The 21246-nt window shown below is 34.2% G+C and overlaps 2 protein-coding genes across 2 annotated transcripts in view; one reads left to right on the forward strand and one right to left on the reverse strand.

Annotated features, from left to right (window-relative positions):
* The window catches only part of LOC143750170 (chondroitin sulfate proteoglycan 4-like), a 445241-nt gene that overhangs the window by 153246 nt on the left and 270749 nt on the right, over positions 1-21246 (reverse strand). The window lies entirely within an intron of this gene.
* isl1b (ISL LIM homeobox 1b) lies at positions 33-19556 on the forward strand. The gene is made up of 6 exons (XM_077242009.1): positions 33-294; positions 434-617; positions 1286-1530; positions 17570-17835; positions 19165-19293; positions 19390-19556. Exons 1-6 carry the CDS (start codon positions 273-275, stop codon positions 19504-19506), a joined length of 963 nt encoding a protein of 320 aa, XP_077098124.1. The 5' UTR covers positions 33-272; the 3' UTR covers positions 19507-19556.

The raw sequence follows: 21246 nt of genomic DNA on the forward strand, positions 1-21246 counted from the left end.
CTATACTTTTTTCTTTGTTAATATTTAGAACATGACCAGGTACCTGATGTGTTGTACCTGTTATGGGCGTGTCTAAGTGTCAGAAGGCGGGATTCCGGTGGCGGGTGAGCACCTGATTGGTGCTCCTGCACGTACGTCACATCAAATAAATAAAGAGGAGCGAGCCAGACTTCCATTAGTGACCCTGTAGATGTGTAGTTCATTCTCTTTAGTGTTTAATAGGTTCGGCTATCATTTAGAAGATAACGGCGCTGTTACATTTGCTTCCTGACATGATGGGAGATCCACAGAACAGTAAGTTGTCATTCAAAAGTTTACTTAATTATAGGTCAGCGTAAGATGAGATGCGTAATAGGCTATTTGTATTTTGAAATGTCACCACAATTAAAAGATTAAAAATAAAAATAATGTAAGCTTATACTTGTTATTAAAGGAAATGAGCTGATTTCATCCTGCGTGGGTTGTGGGCATCAGATCCTGGATCGCTTCATCTTGCGGGTTTCTCCTGATCTGGAATGGCACGCGCGGTGTCTGAGGTGCGCGGAGTGCCATCAGTATCTGGACGAGTCTCGCACCTGCTTCATCAGAGACGGGAAAACCTTCTGTAATGACCACAGGTACAGCAAAGATAAGCTTTGCTCATCACAACTAGGCCTGCTTATTACATTTGTCCGACTTGTCTTTAACTATAACATTTTAATTAATCATTTGATACAATGCACTTGTTGTGTATACGATTTTATGTGTATGTAAAAAAATAAATAAAAACCTGGCTGTGGCAATTTAAATAATAAAAAAATACACGATCAATAAGTTATGACAACATATATATTTTTTTTTACATTGCTTTAACTCATCGAAAAAAGTTTTGTCAATTTTCTATTTTTTAAATAAAATATACAAGATTCAACTCATTTTTTAAAGTCAGTTTTAATTTAAGTTGAAATTACTTAAACATCTGAGTTGATTGAACTTAAAATTTTAAGGCAGAAACTGTTTTACAGTAAACATGTTGACCCAGTTTTCTAACTAAATAAAGTACAATGAACTGAAAGGATTTAAAAGAAAAAACTTTTACAAAAACTTTTCAAACTTTAAAAAAAGAAAAAATCCAAAAAATTTAAATATTTCAATTAGCAATTTTGATATTACATATACATACATTTACATGTGAAATATATATATATATATATATATATATATATATATATATATATATACAATTATAGTAAAGTGCTATTTTATATGATAACCCCCCCCCCCCCTCTCCCATATTCTCTGTCAGATTATGCAGCAGTAAATGTGCCAGATGCCACAAAGCCTTCGTCAGAGAGGAGTATGTCATGCGAACACGAGTGAATATTTATCACATACAGTGTTTTCGATGCGAGAGCTGCAATCGTCCGTTACTCCCTGGAGATGAGTATGTTCTGCGGGACGGTCAACTGCTCTGTACAGACCATCATGAGTGTTTTAACCAATTAAAGTGTGCATCAAATAACCAGCAGAAGGAGACTGCTGATCAATCCGGTAAGTCTACAGAGTTTCTGGACTAGCTACCCAATCCCTGCCAGCATTTAAATGTTTATTTACAGGTGAATCTATCATACCTCAAGGTTGAAGCACTGTTCAATTTCGTTTTGCAAATTGAATCAATGTTGATCCCAGCTGACAAAAAAAAAAAAAAAAAAAAAAAAAATATATATATATATATATTTTTATATATATATATATAGCTAACATTCCAATTAAAGGAATAATTTTTATCGTTTACTCCCCCATATTGTTCCAAATCTGTGAGTTACACAAAATAAAATATTTTGAATAATGTCTGTAACCAAACAGTTAATGGTAGCCATTGACTTCCATAGCATTTCTTTTCCTACTATGGAAGTCAACAGCTACGGACACAGTCAATAATGACATTCTTCAAAATATCTCCCTTTGTGTTCACCAGAAGAAATAACCTCATACAATTTTTAAACAACTTGAGGGTGAGTAAATGATAACAGAATTTTCCCAGAAACTATCCCTTTAAGGAAAAGTTATGGGAGTAGTTAATACCATATAGCAACTGTCAAAATGATTGATTGACAGGTGGGCGTGGCTTTCCTTTGATCTTCCCCCGCCCCTTCCGGTTCCTCCCCTTCCTGTTACCTTTGACCTAGTTCCGCCCCTTCCTGTTACCTTTGACCTAGTTCCGCCCCTTCCGGTTACAGCTTCTGTCAAAATGATGGATGGTTACCTTTGACCTAGTTCCGCCCCTTGCGGTTACAGCTTCTGTCAAAATGATGGATGTGTGACAGTTAGTTTGGTCGTTTGAAGTTCATTTGATCAAGAAAAGGGAGGTATTGGCCTTGTTAACATAAGCTTTGATGTTACAGTTACAAAGTGATGTGACAGTTAGTTTGAGATGTGATTGTTTGAAGTTGGTGTTTTGGTCACCGCATCCCTGAGCTTTATCAAGGGGAGCTGTGAAAGTGATAAGAAAAAAATGTACAACTATTCACTGGACCAAGCATTATGTTCATTTAAATAAAATGGTGAAAGTTTATCTGTTCTGTAAAAAAGAATATAAAATAAAATCTCACACAAAAAGTTGAAATAAATGTACAACGATTCACTGAACCAAGCATTTCAGTTTAAATAAAATGGAGCCACAAAAATAAAAAATGTACAACTATTCACTGAACCAAGCATTTCAGTTTAAATAAAATGGTGAAAGTTTATCTGTTCTTTAAAAGAATATAAAATAAAACCTCACACAAAAAGTTTAAATAAAATGGAGTCACAAAAATATTCCAAACAGTTAAAAATGTATTAGAGAGTTGAAGAAAAAAACATACAGCTTATGTAAAACCTCACACAAAAAGTTTAAATAAAATGGAGTCACAAAAATATTCCAAACAGTTAAAAATGTATTAGAGAGTTGAAGAAAAAACATACAGCTTATGTAAAACCTCACACAAAAAGTTTAAATAAAATGGAGCCACAAAAGTATTGCAAACAATCCAATGTATGAATGATCTGACTCTGTCTCAAAAACATAGGGAGCACGCGCGTCTATGTGTGTGTGTGTGTGTGTGTGTGTGTGTGTCAAAGCAGGAATCCTCCCCCCCCCCCCCTCCGCATTGCTGAGGACCTTGAAAGTTTATCTCACACAGAAGTTGAAAAAGCATTATGTTCATTTAAATGAAATGATTATAAAATTTACATTTAGTCATTCACAAATATTTGACACTGACTCAAGTTGAAAAACCATGCTGTTCAATTAAAAGTATATAAATTAAACAAAAATAAAATCATCTTACTGTTTCACCATGGTTGAAAAAAACCCACAAGTGTTTCCCCTGAAGTCTTTTCTCTCTGTCACACCAGCGTGTGGCTGGCCTGGTATCTGTTTTTGTGACACGTTCCTGAGCCCATTGAAAAGCATTGTGTTCCTTTAGAAGTGTATAAATTAAAATATATCATATATAAAATAAATAGTTTACTAATTGTTGTTCATTTAAAATCTTACTAAATTACTGAAGTTGAAAATCATGCCGTTCATTAAAAAATCTTACTAAATTAATGAAGTTGAAAAGCATTCTGTTCATTTAAAATAAATATTTTACAAATTTACTGTAGCAATTATGTTAGATTTAGATAAAAATAAAATCATCTTACATTTTCACCAGGGTTGAAGTAGCTCCTATCACATAGATGTCCATATTGACCATTTAAAGTTGAAAAGAACCCCAGAGTATTTCTCTCTTTCTCTCTCTCTCACACCAGCGTTTGACAGTCAGAGGGCTGTGTTCAGTGATCAGAATGAGACTGTGAATGTTTGCTAAATTTATTTCATAGTGTATAAGCATTAAAAGTTTGAAATAGTTTCAAACTTATTCAATGAATTCATAAAAAACAATTATGCTATATCGATGGTCTCTGGGGAAAACTTGACTATATTTTTTTATTTATCAGGGTGCATGTAAAGAACTTTGAAATTTGCGGCTCTCACAAGTTATCTCACACATTGTGTGAAATGTTTAATAATTCCTCAAGTAGTATCTGTGAGAAAATCCCCACATAGGCCTATCTGTAGTGAGAGAGCAACAATGAAGACTTTTAGAATCTGTGATGCCTCAGGCCGAGCCCCATTGATAGCCTGCTTATAAGCTCCTTCCGATCACCAGCACATCTTCAGAGAAATACGTTACTTTACAATAATGTTAGCTTCAGGATATAGGGTGACAGAGCAGATGAGCCTCTGTGCATCACGTAATGTTAGTCTGCTAACGCCTTTCCAGAGCCAAAGTTTTGTTCGTACTAAATTTAATTAAAAGCATAATCTTAAAATTTTAAATGAGATCTTTTCAAATTAAAAGACCGTTTAAATCAAATCTGTAAAGTTTTATTAAAATCGTATCTTCTATTTATCTTCTACTTCTGTATGATATAAATGAATTTCATAAATTTAACCTAAGGTATTATTTTTTTTACTAAACATCGTTTGTTCAAAAAATAAAATACATTTTTTTATAAATCAAGAATTGTGCTTTGGCGTCTTAGATCTTATTTCAAACAGTATTTTTGTCCATGCGACATGAAACATGTTGTCACAATGTTTTTGTTGTTTTAAAAGAAATCCCAGGACTCTACATTGCTCTTATTTAGATTAAATTGTATCATTTAGAAAATCACCACACATGTTCAGAGACGCGATGTGCCTCTGTGGTCCATGAGTAATAAGTAAAGTTTGTCTTGAGCGAATATATAATTTTACTCGTCTTAATTCAAAGCATGATCTTACTTTTTCTACGGTAGCTATGATCTATTGTACGTATAGGATCATTTTTACTTTTCTTGTATCTCCCAAACTATCCTTATTCATTGTGGAAACACACAGGGTGAACCCCTTTACTGAGAGTATACTATCGGTTATCTACTCAAAATATATGTAGAATTTTAAAATGTTAGCCTTTGTTGATGCGACAGGCCACATGAACAGACTTTGGAGAGAGCTGATGATACTATAGCGGGAAGCATGCCCCTTTGACCTCCTCCATTTTTGTAGGCTTTTTGTTAAATACCCTATAGCTTAGTCCTTAATGGTACGCTGTGTAGAAATTTCCCCATCTAGCGGTGATATTGTATTTTGCATTCAAACGCATAGTGCTCTCTAGCGCTTCGCTTTTTCAAATGCGTATTGCAACTACGGTAACCGCTATGTGCCAAGAAGCTACGCCCTGTCGTCCAATTGCACTTCATCGAGTTTAACTATACACGTTTTACCGTTATGTTGCCTATATAATGAATTACACAACCACGGAATGAAAAAGCTTGTTATTTAGACCATAACACTGACTTAACTGTCGAGGAGAAAGCAGGACTTCGGTGTCCCTTTCAAAGTCTTTTCTCCTTCATTAGCTCTATCCACCTGGGAAAAGCCACCCCCATATTTACCCTCGTTTTAAATTTGCCGGTCGCGTTTCCTTTTAGATTAAATTTTTAAGCTTTATCATGGCTACGAGGATTGCATTATGAAGTGCCGTGCAATCTTTCAAGCGCCTCTCACTGACCGCTTCAGTGGTTTCAGTCAGCCGGCTCTGAACGAAAAGGTTGGCTAGTTGAGCTAGGCTAGTGCTTTTTGTCCCTCTCTGCTATTATAGTTTTTCAAGATGGCGGAACGACATGGAGGCCTCCATGGACTTACCCGTACCATGTAAATAAAGATAAGAAATTCTTTGCTTACGAGGATAAGTCAGTTCGTTGGCAAAGGTAATTTTACACCAACGAGAAAATATTTATGAATAAAGACATTGATTTTAGCTAATACAATACTTTATAAAAAAAAACTACCATAAGTTTAATTTCAGATGTGTAAATTACGAAACTCAATTTTTTAATCGAGTGAATCTACGCATGAGAGATCTTCATAAGTCATAACTTCAAACCAAAAGATTAAAAACCAAAGATTAAGCTAAATGACACTAGGTTCCAGCGTACCTAAAAAGTTAAAAAGTTAAAATCATGCATACGTGTTGTGTTCTGACACAAGGCCATTAGCTGATTCTTTTTGTTTTATAAATTTACTTTACTGATTTCTACAAATATCAGCCTGATAATATGTACTTAATACACGATGAAACAAGATAATCATGCTACCAATTACGTCTGACACAATGTTTTTAAGAAAAGTAGAGTTTTAAAATGCAACTAAACCAGATGATTTTTCTTTTGACAAACCTACAGAAATGCATGTCGATTACTGAGTTTCAGGCATAGTGCAAACATGCAATGTTCGAGAAAGTGTAATCTTTGCGAGGTCTCACCCACAAACGCAAAACTTTGTGTTGGGAAAATATTATGGAAGTAATTTTCAAACCGTAATTATATCACATTTATATTTTATTACTATTATGGTTTCATGTTGATTTAAAGTATTTGTTATTAATTAATACCTTTATTTTTATCTAACAATTCAATATCCAGCTCAAAATTTTGTTCAAAAGTTGATCTCTGATCCCAAATAATTAGATAATGTAATGCTCACAAGCCACAGATATTCTCCTGCATAGTATGTGTGTAAATAGTAGTGCTTAAATCTTTGGCTGTATTTTGTCACCCTCATGCTGATCCATGCATAGCTTTTTACTAAAAGAAAATATTATGGAAGTCATTATCAAACTTGAATTAAACCATATTTTATTTATTAATATTAGGCTTTCGTGCTGATTTAAAGTTTTTTATTTGTTATTAACTAATACCTTTTTTTTTTTTTTTTTTACATCCACCACAAATTTTTTTTCAAAAATTGTTCTCTGACCCCAAATAAACAGATAATGGAATCTTCACAAGCTACAGTTAGATATTATTCTGCTTAGTATGTGTGTAAATAGTTGTGCTTAAATGTTTCGATGTATTTTTACACGCCAACATATTCTGTCACACCGTAGTGATGTAAAGTTCCACACTCTTGTAAAGACTATGGTCTAACTTTAAAACATAATCTTTATACATGAATTCAAAAGACCAAATCACTAAGAAAAGTACCGTTTAAAATAATAAATACACAAAAGTTCACAATTGATGGTTTTATTACTATTACTATTCAGATAGCAGACGACACTGGTTCACATTTTGAATGTGTGTCTGTTTTAGGTGAAGACTTTTCTTTGAGAGCCGTCGACATTCATTGTTTATAGGAATAAATGACCTTTGATAATTTAAGTGTTTGTACTCTGAAGTATTTCTGTTTGAGAATGTTTGACTAAATTGCAACTTTCCCTCTATCTACGATGTGGAATCACACAAAGTATTAACGCAAAAAGTATGTGCATGCTGTTTTACACGTTACAACAGAATCACATATGACTATTGCACTGAGAGAGGCGTATTCATTAAGACTGTGTTAAACAAATCGGTTTAAACCTGCAGATAACATTGCACAAAGTAAATTCTAGTGATCAACTTTCTAAAAAGCAAATACAACATGAGCCATACAGAAAAGCCACTTGTGATCAGTTTTGTATGTTTGTAATTGACATCATGTTTCTTTTTGTACAGTTTGCAAAAACTATAGTCTCCGAGCGTGGTCAAACATATAGGAATTTATCAAAAAACATGAACAGATATTTCTACATGAGATATTTATTTTAGAACATCTTTCAGCTATGTCTACGAAACATCGACATGAAAGATGAGTATTGCTGTTTTTCTGTTACCTATAAAACTATTATACTTCAAACTCGTCTAGCTATTGCCCATTTCACAGCACAGTCGGTTATTTTTTCTACGTGGCTAAACAACGGTTAAGCTAATGAATTACCGTTGAAAGGCGGGATGATTCATTTTTTATTCCGTCTACACCGATACTTTGACACAAGAGTTTTAGTCAGGGGGTCTTTTAGGCCTGATCCAGAAAACAGACATTGTGTTTTATGTCTTAATAATCGTTCTTCTTTTTATGAAAAGTAAGCAGTTTTTGGCCTCATCATCAAAAATGTTTAAACATATTGTAAATATCAATTGTTATATAAATTATATGTGAAACACGCTCAGTCGCATTAGAGTCGGATTCTTGTTTATATTGAAGTTTGTTATTGAACCGCTAGTGTTCTTAAATTGTTTACCACGGTTTCATTTTTAACAACACAATCGTAACACTTTTCGTATTTTGTACGATGTTTTCTTTACACTCTCACCCCATGGATATCGGTTTCCTACAGTTAGCTGTAATGTTGGTGAACTCTAGGTCTTCTCTTTTTCATATACGACAGTATTTGCATGAATTGGCTTGATTTAATAAAATGATGGTTTAAACCACATTATATTATTATACCATTTTTAAATTGCGCTTAAATGTATATTTTATATTTTAACGCTTTATGCAACTATAGAATAGGCCTACCGCACAAGGATCTCTGAAATATTTTTTTTTCGTGTAAAACATCTATGTAGATCTATGTTTTTAAAAATACAAAGACATCTTTCTACCAGCGACCCTCAAAATCTGGGCATACAACAAAACACAGTGCATCCGTGTAGCTACGATGATTGATCAGAAAATTACTTTTGTCGCTTTGTTTGAAGAAACACTTTAATCAGCTGGTGCTTGATAACTATTAAACAACCCTCAATTCGGTAATGATGCGATATTGATATCGCGTTTTAATTTCAACTCAATGCGCTAAAGGTCTATAACTGAACTTTAACGTCTTAATATTTGGTAAAAGTTAACTTAAAGCCTTACTTTCTAAACGCTTTTTACGGAACTTGTTGCGAACATTCACTCAGCCATATGTTTAAAAAATATATATATTGGTGTAATTAATACTCTCTGGCGGTATATGCATAACTTCTCCATGACTTATGATTCAATGAGGCTTTAATCCTACGTAACAGTTTACGATGTCATGACGATGACACCCCTATACAACTCCTCCTACGGGCGGGTGAGCACTATCAGTTGTCCTGATAAACTCTACACAGAGCCCAGCCTCAGTTATCGCACGCAAGCTGGTTTCTCCTAACTGTTTGTGTGTGTGTGTGGTGGTAACGCTGCTAAACCTGGTTTCGACGCTACAGACGGTTGCTTCAAATGGATTCAAAATCGTAAAAACGCTGACTGTTGGGTCTACTGCTACATCTCATTAATCAGAAGTTGAAGGAACATTTGGAAGGAACCGTGGTAAACATTTGGTTAGCCTGCTAAAGCTTGCTTCGACATTCCTGTTTGTTTGAACCTACCGCAAACTAGTCTTCTACGACTCATCATAGCATTTGTCCTAAACAGGTGCGGGTTAAAATCACAGCCTGAGACTATTCAAGGAACAATCGGGGCTATTCTGCGCGAATTAAAAGACGAGCCATTCATCGGTACTAAACTACAAGAAATCAGAGACGAGCTTTTGGACAAATCCAGCAAGGAGATCGTCTCCGACGTCGTCGACCTCTGGCGAGGTTTCTCAATCGTGAATGGAGAGTGACCAAACCCCCACCAGCATGGCTGCTGCCTTTAGCCGAAAGAGTTACATGGAATTCATGTTTAAAGGACATTACAGAACCCAGCTGATTTCATTAATGGAAAGAGTCATCGAGTATTCAAGTGAATCGGATGATGATGATGATGATGATGACGACGTTAATGTTGAAACCAAGCGTGTAAGAAATCTCAAGAAACATATGAGATTGATAAGAGGTACGCCTGATTCTTGGGGTGAATTATCAAACATATGTGTCAACGGTATTGAGCCGCCGTCTGTACTTGTAAAAGATGCTCTGGTTATGATGCTTGAATGCAGCTGTGAGTTAGAAATCCCCGATGTACTCTGTATGTGTACGTATGTGGCCGATGTATGTAAGCTAATGATCCCAAAACTAAAAGACAATGACGAGGATGACACGTCCAGAGTTATCGAAATGTTTGTCAATTACATCATAGATCGTAACATGATGGATTGCAGAAATTTCATCTACTGGTTAGACTATCAATGATGTTATTGTTACCCCTTTTTTCACTAGCCTCTAATGTCATTATATCATTTAGAGTTTTGTACGACCATTATTTATTTTATTAATTCTTTTATTATATTACTTATAACATGTAGTCATTATCTATCCTGTTTTTACTGATTGTAATATTAGATGTGTCATTTTAATAAAAAGGTTGAACCACTATGCATGTGTGTGTGTGTTATTTCTTTTACAGAGGTCGAAACGAGAACATGTCGGAGCTTTTGAAAAAGCTTATTATAGACCGTCTAACCCTGAGTCTTTAGGCGGTTAAAAACGTTTAAAAGACGCAGTCTTAAAGGATAATGGAGTTCGACTAAGTGATAAGAGGTTTCGGATCGGTTGTCTTCAGGAATTCTATTAATTACACCAATATATATATTTTTTTAAACATATGGCTGAGTGAATGTTCGCAACAAGTTCCGTAAAAGGCGTTTAGAAAGTAAGGCTTTAAGTTAACTTTTACCAAATATTAAGACGTTAAAGTTCAGTTATAGACCTTTAGCGCATTGAGTTGAAATTAAAACGCGATATCAATATCGCATCATTACCGAATTGAGGGTTGTTTAATAGTTATCAAGCACCAGCTGATTAAAGTGTTTCTTCAAACAAAGCGACAAAAGTAATTTTCTGATCAATCATCGTAGCTACACGGATGCACTGTGTTTTGTTGTATGCCCAGATTTTGAGGGTCGCTGGTAGAAAGATGTCTTTGTATTTTTAAAAACATAGATCTACATAGATGTTTTACACGAAAAAAAAATATTTCAGAGATCCTTGTGCGGTAGGCCTATTCTATAGTTGCATAAAGCGTTAAAATATAAAATATACATTTAAGCGCAATTTAAAAATGGTATAATAATATAATGTGGTTTAAACCATCATTTTATTAAATCAAGCCAATTCATGCAAATACTGTCGTATATGAAAAAGAGAAGACCTAGAGTTCACCAACATTACAGCTAACTGTAGGAAACCGATATCCATGGGGTGAGAGTGTAAAGAAAACATCGTACAAAATACGAAAAGTGTTACGATTGTGTTGTTAAAAATGAAACCGTGGTAAACAATTTAAGAACACTAGCGGTTCAATAACAAACTTCAATATAAACAAGAATCCGACTCTAATGCGACTGAGCGTGTTTCACATATAATTTATATAACAATTGATATTTACAATATGTTTAAACATTTTTGATGATGAGGCCAAAAACTGCTTACTTTTCATAAAAAGAAGAACGATTATTAAGACATAAAACACAATGTCTGTTTTCTGGATCAGGCCTAAAAGACCCCCTGACTAAAACTCTTGTGTCAAAGTATCGGTGTAGACGGAATAAAAAATGAATCATCCCGCCTTTCAACGGTAATTCATTAGCTTAACCGTTGTTTAGCCACGTAGAAAAAATAACCGACTGTGCTGTGAAATGGGCAATAGCTAGACGAGTTTGAAGTATAATAGTTTTATAGGTAACAGAAAAACAGCAATACTCATCTTTCATGTCGATGTTTCGTAGACATAGCTGAAAGATGTTCTAAAATAAATATCTCATGTAGAAATATCTGTTCATGTTTTTTGATAAATTCCTATATGTTTGACCACGCTCGGAGACTATAGTTTTTGCAAACTGTACAAAAAGAAACATGATGTCAATTACAAACATACAAAACTGATCACAAGTGGCTTTTCTGTATGGCTCATGTTGTATTTGCTTTTTAGAAAGTTGATCACTAGAATTTACTTTGTGCAATGTTATCTGCAGGTTTAAACCGATTTGTTTAACACAGTCTTAATGAATACGCCTCTCTCAGTGCAATAGTCATATGTGATTCTGTTGTAACGTGTAAAACAGCATGCACATACTTTTTGCGTTAATACTTTGTGTGATTCCACATCGTAGATAGAGGGAAAGTTGCAATTTAGTCAAACATTCTCAAACAGAAATACTTCAGAGTACAAACACTTAAATTATCAAAGGTCATTTATTCCTATAAACAATGAATGTCGACGGCTCTCAAAGAAAAGTCTTCACCTAAAACAGACACACATTCAAAATGTGAACCAGTGTCGTCTGCTATCTGAATAGTAATAGTAATAAAACCATCAATTGTGAACTTTTGTGTATTTATTATTTTAAACGGTACTTTTCTTAGTGATTTGGTCTTTTGAATTCATGTATAAAGATTATGTTTTAAAGTTAGACCATAGTCTTTACAAGAGTGTGGAACTTTACATCACTACGGTGTGACAGAATATGTTGGCGTGTAAAAATACATCGAAACATTTAAGCACAACTATTTACACACATACTAAGCAGAATAATATCTAACTGTAGCTTGTGAAGATTCCATTATCTGTTTATTTGGGGTCAGAGAACAATTTTTGAAAAAAAATTTGTGGTGGATGTAAAAAAAAAAAAAAAAAAGGTATTAGTTAATAACAAATAAAAAACTTTAAATCAGCACGAAAGCCTAATATTAATAAATAAAATATGGTTTAATTCAAGTTTGATAATGACTTCCATAATATTTTCTTTTAGTAAAAAGCTATGCATGGATCAGCATGAGGGTGACAAAATACAGCCAAAGATTTAAGCACTACTATTTACACACATACTATGCAGGAGAATATCTGTGGCTTGTGAGCATTACATTATCTAATTATTTGGGATCAGAGATCAACTTTTGAACAAAATTTTGAGCTGGATATTGAATTGTTAGATAAAAATAAAGGTATTAATTAATAACAAATACTTTAAATCAACATGAAACCATAATAGTAATAAAATATAAATGTGATATAATTACGGTTTGAAAATTACTTCCATAATATTTTCCCAACACAAAGTTTTGCGTTTGTGGGTGAGACCTCGCAAAGATTACACTTTCTCGAACATTGCATGTTTGCACTATGCCTGAAACTCAGTAATCGACATGCATTTCTGTAGGTTTGTCAAAAGAAAAATCATCTGGTTTAGTTGCATTTTAAAACTCTACTTTTCTTAAAAACATTGTGTCAGACGTAATTGGTAGCATGATTATCTTGTTTCATCGTGTATTAAGTACATATTATCAGGCTGATATTTGTAGAAATCAGTAAAGTAAATTTATAAAACAAAAAGAATCAGCTAATGGCCTTGTGTCAGAACACAACACGTATGCATGATTTTAACTTTTTAACTTTTTAGGTACGCTGGAACCTAGTGTCATTTAGCTTAATCTTTGGTTTTTAATCTTTTGGTTTGAAGTTATGACTTATGAAGATCTCTCATGCGTAGATTCACTCGATTAAAAAATTGAGTTTCGTAATTTACACATCTGAAATTAAACTTATGGTAGTTTTTTTTTATAAAGTATTGTATTAGCTAAAATCAATGTCTTTATTCATAAATATTTTCTCGTTGGTGTAAAATTACCTTTGCCAACGAACTGACTTATCCTCGTAAGCAAAGAATTTCTTATCTTTATTTACATGGTACGGGTAAGTCCATGGAGGCCTCCATGTCGTTCCGCCATCTTGAAAAACTATAATAGCAGAGAGGGACAAAAAGCACTAGCCTAGCTCAACTAGCCAACCTTTTCGTTCAGAGCCGGCTGACTGAAACCACTGAAGCGGTCAGTGAGAGGCGCTTGAAAGATTGCACGGCACTTCATAATGCAATCCTCGTAGCCATGATAAAGCTTAAAAATTTAATCTAAAAGGAAACGCGACCGGCAAATTTAAAACGAGGGTAAATATGGGGGTGGCTTTTCCCAGGTGGATAGAGCTAATGAAGGAGAAAAGACTTTGAAAGGGACACCGAAGTCCTGCTTTCTCCTCGACAGTTAAGTCAGTGTTATGGTCTAAATAACAAGCTTTTTCATTCCGTGGTTGTGTAATTCATTATATAGGCAACATAACGGTAAAACGTGTATAGTTAAACTCGATGAAGTGCAATTGGACGACAGGGCGTAGCTTCTTGGCACATAGCGGTTACCGTAGTTGCAATACGCATTTGAAAAAGCGAAGCGCTAGAGAGCACTATGCGTTTGAATGCAAAATACAATATCACCGCTAGATGGGGAAATTTCTACACAGCGTACCATTAAGGACTAAGCTATAGGGTATTTAACAAAAAGCCTACAAAAATGGAGGAGGTCAAAGGGGCATGCTTCCCGCTATAGTATCATCAGCTCTCTCCAAAGTCTGTTCATGTGGCCTGTCGCATCAACAAAGGCTAACATTTTAAAATTCTACATATATTTTGAGTAGATAACCGATAGTATACTCTCAGTAAAGGGGTTCACCCTGTGTGTTTCCACAATGAATAAGGATAGTTTGGGAGATACAAGAAAAGTAAAAATGATCCTATACGTACAATAGATCATAGCTACCGTAGAAAAAGTAAGATCATGCTTTGAATTAAGACGAGTAAAATTATATATTCGCTCAAGACAAACTTTACTTATTACTCATGGACCACAGAGGCACATCGCGTCTCTGAACATGTGTGGTGATTTTCTAAATGATACAATTTAATCTAAATAAGAGCAATGTAGAGTCCTGGGATTTCTTTTAAAACAACAAAAACATTGTGACAACATGTTTCATGTCGCATGGACAAAAATACTGTTTGAAATAAGATCTAAGACGCCAAAGCACAATTCTTGATTTATAAAAAAATGTATTTTATTTTTTGAACAAACGATGTTTAGTAAAAAAAATAATACCTTAGGTTAAATTTATGAAATTCATTTATATCATACAGAAGTAGAAGATAAATAGAAGATACGATTTTAATAAAACTTTACAGATTTGATTTAAACGGTCTTTTAATTTGAAAAGATCTCATTTAAAATTTTAAGATTATGCTTTTAATTAAATTTAGTACGAACAAAACTTTGGCTCTGGAAAGGCGTTAGCAGACTAACATTACGTGATGCACAGAGGCTCATCTGCTCTGTCACCCTATATCCTGAAGCTAACATTATTGTAAAGTAACGTATTTCTCTGAAGATGTGCTGGTGATCGGAAGGAGCTTATAAGCAGGCTATCAATGGGGCTCGGCCTGAGGCATCACAGATTCTAAAAGTCTTCATTGTTGCTCTCTCACTACAGATAGGCCTATGTGGGGATTTTCTCACAGATACTACTTGAGGAATTATTAAACATTTCACACAATGTGTGAGATAACTTGTGAGAGCCGCAAATTTCAAAGTTCTTTACATGCACCCTGATAAATAAAAAAATATAGTCAAGTTTTCCCCAGAGACCATCGATATAGCATAATTGTTTTTTATGAATTCATTGAATAAGTTTGAAACTATTTCAAACTTTTAATGCTTATACACTATGAAATAAATTTAGCAAACATTCACAGTCTCATTCTGATCACTGAACACAGCCCTCTGACTGTCAAACGCTGGTGTGAGAGAGAGAGAAAGAGAGAAATACTCTGGGGTTCTTTTCAACTTTAAATGGTCAATATGGACATCTATGTGATAGGAGCTACTTCAACCCTGGTGAAAATGTAAGATGATTTTATTTTTATCTAAATCTAACATAATTGCTACAGTAAATTTGTAAAATATTTATTTTAAATGAACAGAATGCTTTTCAACTTCATTAATTTAGTAAGATTTTTTAATGAACGGCATGATTTTCAACTTCAGTAATTTAGTAAGATTTTAAATGAACAACAATTAGTAAACTATTTATTTTATATATGATATATTTTAATTTATACACTTCTAAAGGAACACAATGCTTTTCAATGGGCTCAGGAACGTGTCACAAAAACAGATACCAGGCCAGCCACACGCTGGTGTGACAGAGAGAAAAGACTTCAGGGGAAACACTTGTGGGTTTTTTTCAACCATGGTGAAACAGTAAGATGATTTTATTTTTGTTTAATTTATATACTTTTAATTGAACAGCATGGTTTTTCAACTTGAGTCAGTGTCAAATATTTGTGAATGACTAAATGTAAATTTTATAATCATTTCATTTAAATGAACATAATGCTTTTTCAACTTCTGTGTGAGATAAACTTTCAAGGTCCTCAGCAATGCGGAGGGGGGGGGGGGAGGATTCCTGCTTTGACACACACACACACACACACACACACACACATAGACGCGCGTGCTCCCTATGTTTTTGAGACAGAGTCAGATCATTCATACATTGGATTGTTTGCAATACTTTTGTGGCTCCATTTTATTTAAACTTTTTGTGTGAGGTTTTACATAAGCTGTATGTTTTTTCTTCAACTCTCTAATACATTTTTAACTGTTTGGAATATTTTTGTGACTCCATTTTATTTAAACTTTTTGTGTGAGGTTTTACATAAGCTGTATGTTTTTTTCTTCAACTCTCTAATACATTTTTAACTGTTTGGAATATTTTTGTGACTCCATTTTATTTAAACTTTTTGTGTGAGGTTTTATTTTATATTCTTTTAAAGAACAGATAAACTTTCACCATTTTATTTAAACTGAAATGCTTGGTTCAGTGAATAGTTGTACATTTTTTATTTTTGTGGCTCCATTTTATTTAAACTGAAATGCTTGGTTCAGTGAATCGTTGTACATTTATTTCAACTTTTTGTGTGAGATTTTATTTTATATTCTTTTTTACAGAACAGATAAACTTTCACCATTTTATTTAAATGAACATAATGCTTGGTCCAGTGAATAGTTGTACATTTTTTTCTTATCACTTTCACAGCTCCCCTTGATAAAGCTCAGGGATGCGGTGACCAAAACACCAACTTCAAACAATCACATCTCAAACTAACTGTCACATCACTTTGTAACTGTAACATCAAAGCTTATGTTAACAAGGCCAATACCTCCCTTTTCTTGATCAAATGAACTTCAAACGACCAAACTAACTGTCACACATCCATCATTTTGACAGAAGCTGTAACCGCAAGGGGCGGAACTAGGTCAAAGGTAACCATCCATCATTTTGACAGAAGCTGTAACCGGAAGGGGCGGAACTAGGTCAAAGGTAACAGGAAGGGGCGGAACTAGGTCAAAGGTAACAGGAAGGGGAGGAACCGGAAGGGGCGGGGGAAGATCAAAGGAAAGCCACGCCCACCTGTCAATCAATCATTTTGACAGTTGCTATATGGTATTAACTACTTATGGGAATGCTACTTTTGAAAGTTCTAAAAACATTCTGGAACAACATTTAAAAAATGCCAGAACTAAAACTCTTTAGAAAAAAAAAAACCTTTCATGACTGATGTATAAATAATATTTTTGAGCTAACATTTTGAGAACATCATTAAATCCCAGATAACTTTGAACGAACATTTTATTAATGTTACTGGAAGAACGTCTGCTCATAACTCTGTGAGAACCTGGCCAGAATGTTCCCTGTTAGCTGCATGGGTTGCTGTGATGTTGTTTCAATGTCTTAAATTTAAAATAAATTGATTTTACATTTTTTGTTAACCTTTTTACAGCCATTTAGCATTAGATGTTATTTCAAGACATTATTTCAACCACATCAACATGGAAGGGTTTGCTGTTTGTAAACGAGTGATGTTGGTAAAACGTCTCATTATATATGTGTCTATCACAGAGGACATGAAATCCTCAGCATCCTGGTCTTCGAGGTCAGAGAGAGCCACTCGCGTGAGGACGGTTCTCAGCGAGTCCCAGCTCCGCATGCTCCAGACCTGTTACAGTGCCAATCCCAGACCCGACGCCCTCATGAAAGAGCAGCTCGTGGAAATGACGGGCCTCAGTCCTCGGGTCATTCGCGTCTGGTTCCAGAACAAGAGATGCAAAGATAAGAAAAGAAGTGTGATGATGAGACAAACACAGACGCAGCTCGAGGGCCGTCTGGCTAAGGTACACAGTACTTACACATAGCAGGCCCGGTTCTAGGACTGCGTGAAAACTTGGTGGGGCAGAATTATCTTGCAAAGCTCACTCAGGCTTGGTTCAAATCATGATTAATAGGTTTTTGATTGAATTCAAAAGCATGATTTAATAAAATGCATTTAAAATGATTTAAAAATATATATTATTTCTCAATGTGTCTAGAGCAAGAAAAATAAACTGTTTAGGATTGTTTATTGCACCAGAGGTAATTTGAAAGGCAATATTAAATATATGTACAGCTGAAGTCACAAGTTTACCCTTGCAGAATGTTTTTGAACTTTGACTGAACTTTTGAACATGGTCACTTTGTCTTGACTACATGTAAACTACTTTTATGTGAAATATCTTATTCAAGGCAAAACTAAATATGAAAACAAAATGGAATTTTTAGGATCCCAGGTGGAGCCGAGGAAACGAGGAGTAATATTGTGAAATATTATTACAATTTAAAATAGTGTTTTTCTGGTTTAATATATTTTAAAACATAATTTATTCCTGTGAGCAAAGCTGAATTTTCAGCATCATTACTCCAGTCTTCAGTGTCACATGATCCTTCAGAAATCATTCTAATATGATGATTTGATGCTCAACAAACATTTACTATTATATTATCAATGTTGAAAAAGGTTGTTCTGCTTAATATTTTTGTGGAAAACCGTAATACACTACCAAAAGGGTAAGTAAAAAAAAAAAAAAACGAAAGAAAGAAATCAATGCTTTTATTCAGCAAGGACACATTGATCAAAAGTGACAGTAAAGACATAATGTTACAAAATATATATTTCCATTTCTGTTTTCACAAAAAAATATTGTGCAGCACAACTGTTTTCAACATTGATAATAAAACAATAATTTGGCATTAAATCATCATATTAGAAAGATCTCTGAAGGATCATGTGACACGGAATACTGGAGTAATTCAGCTTTAACCACAGGAATAAATTACATTTAGAAATATTTTGAAATAGAAAACAGCTATTTTAAATAGTAATAAAATTTCACAATGTTACTGTTTTTAATGTATTTTTCATCAAAATAAATGCAGCCTAGGTGAGCAGAAGAGACTTCTTTCAAAAACATTAAAAATCGTAATTATTCCAAACTTTTGACCGGTAGTGTATATCAGTACAATGACAAATTTGAATGCATTTTATTGTATTTTTTTTCTGGAATCAAGAGCGATGAGAGATGCTGTAACAGAGAACTCTTCTAAGGTTTACCAATGCCTATGGCTTAGACAGTTTGCAGTAAAAAACTGAAGTGGTGTTTGTTGTTTGGTCATGATGAAAGGTTTCAGAGGATCTAATGCTGGCCAGTCCCGAGAGCCAGGACAGTGACATGATGATAAGCCCCCCATGGAAACTACTGACCGACTTTATTCTGCAAAAGAATGCTGAACACAGATCATACCAGCAATTGGTAAATATCAGGATACACAAAAGATTACTTAACAACATTGCGTAATGGATACATCATTTTTGCACTATTGTTCAATTGTTTGGATTTGGTTTTCAGCTTTCTTTATCAAAGGAAGGTCCTTGTTCTGCTGGAAGTGAAGTTGTGTCAATATTGGCTCACTATCCAGACACACCCAACAGCCTGACAACAAGTGCCACAGACATCAGCGAGTGAACAGAGTATTCCTGCAATACCGGAGGCTGCAGTTTCAGGACCACAGTCCTAGGACCGGACACTCGTTTTTTGAATTTATAGTATAGCAGTTTATACGATTTTAGAGCATTTTCTGTATTTGTATTAATATATTTCAGGAATGGTTATATATATATAAGGAATATATATCTTTTAATTATCAGGTACTTTTTAAAAAATGTTTGTTTCTCTGACCTAAATTTAATCTAAATGATGTCAGACCCCGATGTCAGAGAGAGAGACACATTTATTTCTAAAAAACAATCACCCATTAAGAAACTGTCTTAAACAGCAAAATTTTAAAAATCTGAATGCCTTGTTGGTCTAAAAGTCCTAAAGATGTTTTGTTCTTGAGTGAGGGAGGTTTCCATATTTAGGACTGTTCCTCTTTGCAGTGTGGGTTCATTTGAAGGACCTCTTTCTTAGGTAGGAGCGGTGTTTTGAACTGAATATAATCAAATCAATGCATACTATTTCGCCCCATTTCTCTGCTGTTGAGCATGTAAGTGAATTGAAAAGATCTTGTTTGGAGATGCTGCTTTATACCAATGGTCTGGGCTCTCAACCTTTTGTGTTCTAGATCAAATAATGAAAGAGGTCCTGCACTTCAACGGGGCAATTCATCCTCACAGAAAGAGATGAATTAATGGATCAAATCTCTGCTTTTTGCTCTCACAGCTTTCATCTTTGCCCCCACCTATTTATTGTTAACTTACAAAACCGAGTGAGAAATATCAAGCCTCAACCGTAATTATCCAAGTCTTTGAGAAGCTTTTATTAAAATGCTAATTTAGCAAATGCACGGACACAAGGAAAGTAAAAAGTGGTATTAGCATGACATACTAGATGTTGAAACATTGATCAACCATTTATTTTTAATATTGTATAATATTTTAATATTTATCAAATACTTGTAATTTATTGTGTTTTGTTTGTAAACCGTACTTTGTTTGCAAGTCTCTTTTGTTTATCATGAATAATATAAACGAGTTTTCATTGGATTGTCATTTGTAGATTTTCATTGTTTATTCAAAATTCTGTTCCTTCGTACTTTTTCATGTAGTCTAAAATTTGGTGATAGCAATGGCTATTATTTCATTGTGAATATTTGAATATCAAAATATTCCATCACAGGCCTGGAAAATTACTATTTGCTCATTTCACCTGCCAAACAGAAACCAGTGAGACAAATATTTATTGAAAAGCAATTAAAAAATGGGTTGATGATAAAATGCAACTTCAATTACAGACAGAGAGAATCATGAAGTACATAATGTCCATTGGCCATAGTAAATAGAAATTTAATCAGAGATCAGACAAGATATTTTTCTTTGAGCATTGATTTCTATGATAGAATTTTTATTTTATTTTTTATTTTTTAGTTAGTCTACATATCATGATTTCCACTCAGGGCAAACGAAATTGCATGTTTATACCAAAATGCCTTTTAACTATGAGACATGGGTAATATAATCAGATCAGTGCATTCACTATTTCGCCACATTACTCGGTTGTTAGACTCGATGTAGGTGAATTGAAAAGATCTTGAATGCTTTATACTGCTGCTCGGCTCTAAACCCCATACAGACACCTTTGTGCTCTAGATCAAATAATGAAAGAAGTGCTGCACTTCAACAGGGCAATTCATCCTCACAGAAAGAGATGAATTAATGGATCAAATCTGTTTTTTGCTCTCAAAGCTTTCATCTTTGCCCTGATCTT

Source organism: Siphateles boraxobius, unplaced genomic scaffold, assembly GCF_051911475.1.
Source record: "Siphateles boraxobius isolate OS27281-9 unplaced genomic scaffold, OSU_SipBor_1 25, whole genome shotgun sequence".
Classification (NCBI taxonomy): domain Eukaryota; kingdom Metazoa; phylum Chordata; class Actinopteri; order Cypriniformes; family Leuciscidae; genus Siphateles; species Siphateles boraxobius.